This window comes from Rhodnius prolixus, unplaced genomic scaffold (assembly GCF_049639745.1).
Source record: "Rhodnius prolixus isolate KJV_2025 unplaced genomic scaffold, Rpr scaffold_13, whole genome shotgun sequence".
Taxonomy (NCBI): domain Eukaryota; kingdom Metazoa; phylum Arthropoda; class Insecta; order Hemiptera; family Reduviidae; genus Rhodnius; species Rhodnius prolixus.
This window is the reverse complement of record NW_027411583.1, coordinates 4,201,405-4,212,245: the sequence shown is the minus strand read 5'-3', so window position 1 is coordinate 4,212,245 and position 10,841 is coordinate 4,201,405. Positions and strand designations below refer to the sequence as shown.

The 10,841-nt window shown below is 31.6% G+C and overlaps 1 protein-coding gene across 3 annotated transcripts; it reads left to right on the top strand.

Moving 5' to 3' along the window:
• The first annotated feature begins 1,487 nt into the window (after nucleotides 1-1,487).
• ebi (transducin beta like ebi) lies at nucleotides 1,488-10,366 on the top strand. Of its 3 annotated transcripts, XM_074115436.1 has the most exons (12): nucleotides 1,488-1,676; nucleotides 1,824-1,896; nucleotides 2,037-2,182; nucleotides 2,372-2,516; nucleotides 2,587-2,737; nucleotides 2,887-3,025; nucleotides 5,303-5,464; nucleotides 5,543-5,725; nucleotides 5,806-6,008; nucleotides 6,784-6,949; nucleotides 7,737-7,838; nucleotides 8,873-10,366. In XM_074115436.1, the coding sequence occupies exons 2-12, from the start codon at nucleotides 1,839-1,841 to the stop codon at nucleotides 8,900-8,902; spliced, it is 1,485 nt and encodes a 494-aa protein (XP_073971537.1). In that variant the 5' UTR covers nucleotides 1,488-1,676; nucleotides 1,824-1,838; the 3' UTR covers nucleotides 8,903-10,366. The 3 variants fall into 3 exon arrangements, with proteins under 3 accessions (XP_073971537.1, XP_073971536.1, XP_073971538.1); XM_074115435.1 differs by having other exon boundaries at nucleotides 1,489-1,896; XM_074115437.1 differs by lacking the exon at nucleotides 1,824-1,896 and having other exon boundaries at nucleotides 1,504-1,676.
• The last annotated feature ends 475 nt before the right edge of the window (nucleotides 10,367-10,841 follow it).

Here is a 10,841-nt window from a genome sequence, read left to right as displayed (position 1 = left end):
CAGGTTTAAGTTTGAATTATTCTTATCAGGCATATGTTTGATTTTTTATTTTCTCTTATTTTTTTTCAATAAATTAATGGACAAATTCTATAGGGGCTTGGGTTCTAAAAAACTGCGCAAACGGTAAATATTCCTTGTCTAAATAATTTGTAGCTATTTATTTGCGCTAATAATCATAAATTTAATAAAGACAATTATTCTTAAGAAGATTTAATACAAGACCAATCCTCCTAACACAATAGAAGCAAAAATAAACAAATTAAATAAAATATTATACATGCAAGGATAGTTTTTAATTTTTGTTCCGTCTACATCTATTTAACATCAGGCTATCTAAACACTATGAATTCTTCATCAGCTTTGAAAGATATTTATCGTATACTTCATTTTTGAAAATGAATTCTCTAGGTATTAGTTGAGCTTCAAACTTCTGGTATGAAAGACGAAATACGTTTATTTAAGATAATGTAAGTTAATTACGCCAGTGAAACTCTCTTCTTATCATGGAAAATAAAAAGGTTTAGAATCTGTGAAATGATAATCTAAGGAATTAAAATTTATTTTGTAAAACACATTCGGCAGAGTAATGGTGAATGGCTAATTGCAAGAAGAACAGGGAGCTTGATGAATTATTTGACCAGCCAGGTCTTATCTCTATTATCAAGGATGGCCAGCTTAAACACTGTGCCATGCAAGAAGAAAGAATCTCAAAGAGACGTACTTATTGGAATCCCGGAGCGTATAGTCTAGTTAAGCTGGCTGTAAGTGTGCTACATGACTTTACTATTAGAAGATCGAGTAAGAATGAAGGAACGAGTAAGAGAAATGTGATTTGGTTCTTTAGTTAAATATAGTTTTATAATCTGAAAAACTGTAGAGTCTAAGATAGGTACAGATAAATATTTTAACATTAAAAGAATAAAATATCTTAAATAGTATCTGAATTCTCTGATAAGAAGTGCGTTCTCACACGTTTGGAATAATTTAAATGCATATCATTTCTATAGAAGAATGTGAGGATATAAAGGTTTGAAACAAGGAATTATTAGGAAATTGCTATTTGAAAATATGCTTCTCATGTCAAAATATTTGTATTTTAAGTTAAAATCACCAATCTTGGAAAAATATTGTATTTGAACAATTCCTTTTCATTTTTCACATGTGCTAATAAATTTGATTTGAATTTTTTTTTTTTATACATTCCACAATTAACCTAAACACTAATTGTTCGAAAAATTCAGCTAGCATTTTTATCTTAATTTAAGGTCGGCTTTGTCGTACTTTATTATTAATAATAATTATTTGTATTATTACTTTTTTTATTTTCTTTAAAGTTTTCAAAAATGTTACATGAATGCATAATTTTTCCAGATTTCCTAAAGTTGACTATTTTTCTCAAAAAAAAGTTTATAAAATTGAAAAATATAACAAAAAATAATATAAAATATTAAATCTGTAGCAAAAGAGATTATTTAACAATTATATTTCTTTGTTCAAACAATCGTTGTGTGTGTATTCGGTTAGTTTACAAGTTTATAGTTAAAGGTTCATTACAAAAGGTATAGTTGGAGTTGGACTGAAGGTGTAAACTAAGAAGGGAGGCTTTCATTGTACATTTGTTTTGTTTTCGATACTTCTGCAAGTAGAAATTCCTTTTATAATGTGTTAATTTTTTGGTAATAAGTTACTTTTTTTCTTTGTAATTTACAATTAAGTAATTTAGAATTTAATTTGTTCATGGAATATTCTTTACTGAAATACTGCGGCATTAAGGTTATGTTAAATTTAGTGTTTACATTTTTATATTTTTTTATGGTGCATAGTATTTGGTTTAAATAATGAGCTTCTCAAGTGACGAAGTTAACTTTCTAGTCTACAGATATTTACAAGAATCAGGTATTCGTATACATTTCTGCCTTTTTGAATTTAGTTGCAAAACTGTCGTTTGTTGTGATTTCATTGAATAACATGGTAATCAAAAATATTTTTTGTTTGTAAGTAAATGAAATTTATCTATTAACTTTGTTTGCTTGAAGGATTCCAACATTCTGCTTACACATTTGGCATCGAATCTCACATTTCTCAATCTAACATTAATGGAGCACTTGTCCCTCCCGCAGCTTTACTTAGCATACTACAAAAAGGATTACAATATACTGAAGCTGAAATTAGTATAGGGGAAGTAAGTGTGATGATGATAATAATTTAAATTTAATTAAGTAGTGTAAGTAACGGTTATCTAATTTAAGCTAGATATTATCTGGATGGATAGCTGATTGCTAGCGACTTTATTTTGACTGTAATAACTTCAGAAGTTTAGATTGTTTATAAATAGTTTGTGATCCCTTTTTTTGCTATTCTATTTTTTTAGGATGGAACTGAACAAAGAATTGTTGAAAGCCTTTCTTTAATTGATGCCGTAATGCCAGATGTTGTGGCCAGCAGACAACAACAGAATCAACAAAAACCTTTGTTAAAAAACGAACCACACGATACGAATGGCGATGAAGGAAAAGGTAACTAGAATAAATCGAATAGCAAATGTTTTAAGATTTATTCGTATATATCAACTCACATATTTTATAGGAACTGCAGCACCGAATCCTGGCATTGAGTCAACCATGGAAGTTGATGGAAGTATTGAAATACCTGCTAATAAGGCTACCGTTTTACGAGGTCACGAAAGCGAAGTTTTTATCTGCGCCTGGAATCCCACAACCGATCTTTTGGCTTCAGGGTAATTAATTCAACCCTTCGGCTTTTCTTTGTCTAAAAGTCATAAAAATATACTTTTACAATTGGACCGGATTTAAATTAGAAAAATGTATTCAAAACGAATTTATTTATTTTTAAGAGATATACAACAAGTAGTTTTGTTTTTTCCAGTTCTGGTGACAGTACAGCGAGGATTTGGGATATGTCTGACAACTGCCCGTCACCGAATCAGCTTGTTCTTAGGCATTGTATCCAAAAGGGCGGAACTGAGGTTCCTAGCAATAAAGATGTCACTTCTCTCGATTGGAACGTAAGCTTTATTATGTGTAAATCTGTAATTCTGAAATGATGATGTGATGGTAATCGCTTCAACTGATTTCAAAGAGATTTTCAACCTTCGTTCTTTGCCTGAGTGATGTTTATAACTGAGGGTTTGGATTTGATTAGTTAAGTTGTGACCGTAAACTCTAGTTCGCGACGACCTCAATGACATATTTTGTTTGCCTTAAGAGTCAGTATTTGTTCATAGATTGTAGTCAAGAATGTAGATGAGATAGTATGAGGTTGACTTGATTTTTTGTGGGTGGAGTTGTGAACTCTAGTATCCAAACAGTATACAGGGTGAGCAGAGTTACATGCTCCACCCCTTTTTTTTTTAAGCGGCAGGAAATTTCGAAAAAATAGAAAACACGTATTTAATCATTTTTAGTCTAGTTTATTTTCAGTGATTGACCCATTTTTTTAACCCCAACATCCCGAGATATCCAACTTTTTTTTCAAATGGAACGTTATATTTTTTTTTGCTTATTTTTATAGTATTTGAGCTCCTAAAAAAATAAAAAACAAAATTTTAATCGGTTACTTTTTTCAAAAGTTAAGGTAATTTAAAATATGAAAAACAAATTTCAGTTTAATGTCAAAATTACCATATTATTTTTAAAGAAGCTGTTCAAGCTCAACGGCCATGCAAGTCAAAACTCTGGACTCCCACGCTCTGTTTGTAGCAGCACATATGGTGACACAGTCAAGATCTAGGCAGGCTAGAGTTATTCGACGTTCAGGTTGTTTTTTTCTACAATTTTTTGGTGTGGAGTTTTAGGAAATCAACTAATCGGCCCATACTTCTACAGAGAAAACTTAACTGGTGAAAGGTATCTAATTTCTTGAAGAGACATTTTGCCAGTTCTGCTCGAAGATGTTCCTCTACAACGTCGGCTAGATATGTATTTTCAACAAGATGGTTGCCCGGTACATAATGCGTGAGTTGTTCGACGTTACCTGGACAGAAATTTCCATGAAAAGTGCTTAGGAACTCATTGACCGATCCAATGGCCTCCTCGATCTCTGGACTTAACCCCAATCGACTATTTTTTGTGGGGATATCTAAAAAAATAAAGTGTACAGTAACCTTAATTCCGTGGCTTCAGTCGAAGATCTGGAACGTCGAATAACTCTAGCCTGCGTAGATCTTGACTTTACCACCATAAGTGCTGCTACAAGCAGAGTGTGGGAGTCCAGAACTTTGGCTTGTCTATCCGTTGATGGTGCCCAGTTTGAACAGCTTCTTTAAAAAAAATAAGGTAATTTTGACATTAAACTGAAATTTGTTTTTTATATTTTAAATTACCATACCTTTTGAAAAACCTAACCGATTAAAATATTGAGGTGTAATTAGAAGTACACTGTTAGGCTTTGAAAGAAAAAGTAGTTTTTATAAATTGGTCTATGTAACTGTTAAATACATATGCACCAAAACTTAAAAACTGAAAATCGAATGCTGGGTATGGAATTTCGATTTTAACTTACTTTTACTTTGACTTGAAATATTTTCCTTAGAAAATTGAAACTTTTTTTAGAGAAAGGTTTTCCCTCTAAACGGTCATTTTAGGTAATGGGCTGTGATCGTTCCTTGAACTAATGATAAAAATTAAAAGTGGAACCGAAATTCCAAACAGTCGACCTGAAGTGCCCCTATTTTCTTTTATTTGAAACATTTTTTTAAAGAAAAAAACTCTTTTAAATGGGCATTTCTAAGGGAAGGGACATCTGAGTATTAATGGTAGCTGTCAAATGCGTTTCAAAATCACAGGTTGGAAGAATATCCAGAGAAATAGATAGAACGGGTTTGTCGATTCTTCTAGGCTGCCACCAAAAGATTTCTTGAAGCTATTAGCCAATTACTTTGGTTTGGAATATTTTTGAAGGACATTGGCGAATTTAGTGGGGTAATGGGCAAGTTGTGCTGACGTTGCACTTCTTTCAATAGTATCATTTTTATTGTGAATGTGTATAGTATTAATGTAATATTGTCTTAATTAAGAAAACTGCAAGGGGAGAAAGTTTGTATGAATCCTTCCTCTCCAGATTTAGAGATAAGATTCCGTGGCATAAGCGAAGCAATTCTATTCTTATTTTGATGGAGGAATTAATTTCTTAAGTTTAATAACTTTTAACTCTGCATTATTACATCTCACCTAAACTATCAACTTATTTTAAAAATTGTAATATTTTTTTGTTCTTCTAGCTCTTACGATTCCCTTTCGTTCGAGATTACTTTCGTTATTTTTCATTAAATGGTTTATTCTAGTGCGATGGTACATTACTGGCCACTGGATCTTACGATGGCTATGCACGTATATGGACAACTTCTGGACTTTTGGATAGAACATTAGGACAACATAAAGGACCCATCTTTGCTTTAAAGTGGAATAAAAGAGGAAATTATATATTAAGTGCCGGTGTTGATAAGGTATGTTGTAAACATTCTCTTTTATGTTTCAAAAATATTAAGAGGGCCTGTCTAATTTGCTTATTATTCGTTTTTTAGACAACAATTATTTGGGATGCTGGAAGTGGCCAGTGTACGCAACAGTTTTCATTCCATTCGGCGCCTGCTCTGGATGTTGATTGGCAAACAAATACTAGTTTTGCCTCTTGCAGCACAGATCAATGTATACATGTATGCAAACTGCACGTTGATAAACCAATTAAATCTTTTCAAGGCCACACAGTAAGTGATTAGTAAAGAAAAATAAATAAGAATTAGATAAAAAGTTTTAAGTTAATTTACGGCATTTTGTTTTTTCCTAGAATGAAGTTAATGCAATAAAATGGGATCCACAAGGAAATTTATTGGCATCGTGTTCAGATGATATGACATTAAAAATATGGTCCATGAAACATGATACTTGTGTGCATGATCTTCAAGCTCATAGTAAAGAAATTTATACGATCAAATGGAGTCCTACTGGTCCAGGCACTCTGAATCCTAACATGAATCTTATCCTAGCAAGGTATTGAAATAATATTAATTTTTTAAAGGACATAACATCTGCATTCATTGAGCTAGGAACGTTTTTAGTGCACTGCCGATTTTGCAGAGATAAAACAAGCATCGGAATGGTGAATGGCGAGAGGCTTAAGGGAATGAAAATCTAAGGGCAGCCAATTTGGCTCGATTTCGAGAATTATTATTGGCTTCGTCAGAAGTGATGTGTTAGCAACTGAGCTGAAAGGTAGTCTGTTTTGACAAAAATAAAAAAGTTTTTAGAGGGAAAGAAAGAGACGCAATTACCTTTATGCTTATTCGTGACTCTTGTTGTTTACTTTTTGCATTAAGGTGCGTCGACAAGTGAGGTTGGCTTTCGGACTTTTTTCTGTGCACTTTAGGTATTCAGTATTCTGTTGGTCCAGACGGCACATTCCATTAGAGGACAAGTTGTAAGAATCTAGCAAGTGAAATTCTAAGAACAGAATAGAAACTCGAACTCGGCATCTTTGCGATGGAAGCCACTGCACTTTCACAAAACTTTTCTTTCTACATTGACATCATTGGAGCTCGGAACCTTTTTCTGTGAATTGACAGCTTCCTGAAAGTGGGTGTTGGAAATTGTCGTTTTTCTTTACACCCTAGTCTGTGAGCTGTAAGAACCTCCTAGGGAAACAAACACTAAAGCTGCATATTCGCATGGGAATTCAGTGCGCTAACTACTAAGATAATCCTTTCTGTTTATTCTGCTTCTACGTTTGTTTACTAGTGCATGCAATAATTTAATTTTTTATTTATAGTGCCTCATTTGACTCAACGGTTAGATTATGGGATGTAGAAAGAGGTGCCTGTATTCACACTCTTACAAAGCACACAGAGCCAGTATATAGCGTTGCATTTTCACCGGATGGTAAATTTTTAGCTTCCGGCAGTTTTGACAAATGTGTTCACATCTGGTCAACACAGGTATTTTTTTTTTTTTTAAATTATCAATACTTATAAATTCTTGGAAAATATTCAGTAATGATTCCAACTAAAACACATTTTTCTTTCCTTTCCTGCTATCCTTGTTTTTCCCTTCCAATTTGTAACCACAAAATAAGAAGCCACTTGTTCTTAACAGAAGAATGGTGCCGAATTAGTATCGAGAGTACATTCTTGATTTTGGACATATAAAATAAAAATCTGCTCTTATTAACGGAGTACACAAAGCTTTAGATATATTTATTGTCTTTGAAAATTTTGCAATTGTATGTGAGGAAAAATACTACACATATTTAGAGGGAATTGATTATGGTTAGACTTTTATTTCGAACAGTTAAATCACCCACATACATACATAATTAACATAACATAAAAATTATAACGAAACCTGTTACTTAACTTATTAATAGATTTATAAGGAGTTAGAATAGGAGAAAGAAGAGCTTTGCTATAATTACATTTACAAGTAAATACCTGCACTTGTTATCTTCAAACATGGAATAACAATCATCCAAAACGATTATTTTATTTGAACCATTTTCTGGAAAAATCATTTTTGGAGAATATAAAAGCTCTTATTGTTCGGCAAGCGCACTGGTTTTATTTGATCTGTACCTTAATGTTTAATTTTAAGGCAATATGAAATACTATTTATAATTGCACTTTTGTGAGGGTTTCACACCAAATTTACGACTTGCTATAATATAAAAAGACTCCAGTTTCAACTAATGTTTTAAGATACGTTTCTATTTTTTTTTTTTTTTTTTAGAGTGGACAACTAGTACATAGTTATAAAGGAACGGGAGGTATTTTTGAAGTTTGTTGGAATTCTAGAGGTGACAAAGTTGGAGCGAGTGCTTCGGACGGTAGTGTAAGTATTTTTTACGTTCATATACATACAAGGTCTGAATAAGAGAGGCTGAGATTGATTTTTATTTTATAGCTGTTTAATATCCTTCGTCAGTGTTTCTGTGACCTTTTTCCAAGTAGTCTCCCTAACTACTCTTGTTGCATTTTGTCATCCAAAAGCTGCTGTAATTATTAGTGCCACTATTTGAATGCACTTTTAACAGAGTTCTTGAACATATTCTTGATTGAACTTTGATTTTCTTGCCAACCATTCCGACAGCTGTGGTCATTTCTTTGCAACGTGCCTTCTCAGTGACGGCCATCATAACATTTGCGATTGTAATAGTTGTATGAAGGGTAATTGGTAACTGATTCTTGTAAATCGCAAAACGTAGCATCAGTTTCGCTGCCGATACAGTACACTTTATGTTACTTCTGTTAAAGAAAAATATTGCGATTGTATTACATTTTCTATAACGAGTAATTAACGGAAACGTTTCTTTTTTGGTACCTTAAATTCGGAAAGTGATTTTACAAATTAGTTTGTGCGTATGCGAACTCAATTGTTAAAAAAAAGTCACCAAAAATTACAACTTTTATTTCTGAATTTAAGGGGAAGCTGAAAGGATTTCTCACTTCTCTTTTTTTATATTTTCTTCAAAATTTGTCCTAAGAGAATTTTTATTCGTATATAATTCTATAAGAATTATTCGAATTAATTAGCTGACAAAACTAAATTTGATTGCTCTGCGTGGCCCCTCTTGCCGCTTTATCTATCTGCTGTGGATAGTGAAAAGTGACAACATCGATCGAATCCAGATTGCACAAGCATTATGACTGTCAAAGCATTGCTGCTTAACCAAATTCCCGTTCGTTTTAATTTTGCAAGATATAGACTCATGACTATTAAGGAAGATGAAAGAAAAATCAGTCTATCTTAATAATAAAAATCATTCTCAGACTTAGCTTTCATTTCTCGTATATAATTCTATTTTTGCAAACAAAACAAAAAAAATCGCAGCTTCTTTAATTTAACTATATTATTTTGTATTTTAGGTATTTGTGCTTGATCTACGTAAACTGTGATTAACAGACAATTGTCTTACTTGACGGGTCAGTTTTTTATACAAAATTGCTTCCCTCCATAAACTGATAGGTGCACTTATCTTCTACTTTTTTTCTTAAAAATTTTATCATCTTTTTCTTTCCAATTTTATTATGTTGAATTCAATAAATTTCTTTAAACTAATTTATTTTAAATTTCTATAAAATAATTAAGATGAATGTTGATGAATGAACTTCAAAGAAAGGAAATTAGTTACTTACTTTGATAGGAAAATAGAAGTGGATTTTACTATTGAAACACTCTTCTAGAAACGCACCAATTGTGTTCATTGTTGAACAGGGAAAGAGTTTTGTCTTTTTATAAATAACCCATAAATAAACTAAAGAAAAATCTGATTTTGAAAAACTTAAAAATCTCTGTAATTAGTTTTAAAGATGAAGGACTTAATGCGATCCAGGAAAAACAAATATATATATATGTGCAACAGTTTTAAGTTTTGCATTTTATTTGTAAATATTATACATAGATCATAAAAAATAAATAAATTATTGTATACTACACTAAGAAAAGACTAGATTATTTGATATTTATATTTGTAATGAAGATAAACTGAGGTTCTCTGTGTATCTCAAGGTTATACTAGAGTGAGAAAGAAGCTGGTAAATCAAAATTACCTGAAATTTTATTTTAAATTTGTAAATAATCTTCACTCACTCATTTTATTTTTCTTTTAGATTAGTTTTATTATTAAGATTTCACAAAAAAAAAAAAAAAAAATTAAAAAAAAAGTTGACACCGTTTTCTGGAGCTGAACTTATTTTCTTTGGGTCTGTTATAAAGGATAATTGACAGATTATTTAACGAAAATGAAGTAGAAAATCTTTTAAAAATAATAATTTTCTGTATTACATTCCTTTTTTTAAATGAGAAATTTAGTTGGACATTTTTACGTCGATATTACCGCAAATAGTTGATTTGGTTTTTACTTTAGCATTTTTTCGTATTAATTAATCTTTATTTTGTTTTTAAATAATGCTGGTCCTGTGAAATATTAAAAACAAGAAATCCTTGAGTAATATTTTATCTCAATAATTTTTTTTGTTCACTTCTATAATTTTTTGTTTTGATTTTATATTACTTAACACTTGAATCCTTTTTTGTCATTTCCTAAATACATTCGGACTCCTAAATAAACGAACACCACTTTTTGGCGATGTTGCTGTATCACTCCATTAAAAAAAAAAGAAAAGTATGGAAAAATTATAGAAGTAAATCTTTTTTAGCCTTCTGGAAACCATTTCGCGCGCGTCTGTCAATTAAAAGCAAAATCGGAACATCTTCATTATAGCTCTGTCTATAAGAGCACATTCAGTCGTACTGGAAGAGAAGTTTAAGCCCAGTAGTTGGTTTCCGTTCGCTCAAATCAGGTACAATCAGACTTTTCCCATGAATCACGCAAAGATGTGATTAGTAATCTAATAACGTCCCTGCGTGGTGAAAATATCGTGAACCTTACTCGTTATTCACCTTTTGCTTGGCCGAACTCCCCCGTGTGATTCGCTATGATGAGATTGGTATTTAGGTTACAAAATGTCCAATGTGTCGGTAACTCTGCATTTTTTCCAACACAATCGATTTGGATATTCAGTTCTTGCCCTAGAACAGATTGCAACTTGTAGAAAATTGTGGAGACTTATTTTCCATCCAAAGACTAAAATGGAGTTCAAATATAGTTTTAGATGTCATAATATCATTTCCCTGGAGTTAATTATCTCATTCCTCTTTTTATTACTAATTAAAAAACAAGAACTTGAAAGATGGCAGAAATAGTGATTTACATTTATTAAACAAAAAATTAGAAGTTGTTGAACAATATTTTAAATAACAAAGAAATAAGACAGGTATAAATTGATATTGGTAATAAGAAAAAAAAAATAAGTGTAGCTTTTAAAGCAATCT

Coding starts and splice junctions, on each gene's coding strand:
- ebi (XM_074115436.1), top strand. CDS start 1,839: ATGAGCTTCTCAAGTGACGAAGTTAACTTTCTAGTCTACAGATATTTA. Junction 1,897..2,036: donor CAGATATTTACAAGAATCAG/GTATTCGTATAC, acceptor GTTTGCTTGAAG/GATTCCAACATTCTGCTTAC. Junction 5,465..5,542: donor TAAGTGCCGGTGTTGATAAG/GTATGTTGTAAA, acceptor TTCGTTTTTTAG/ACAACAATTATTTGGGATGC.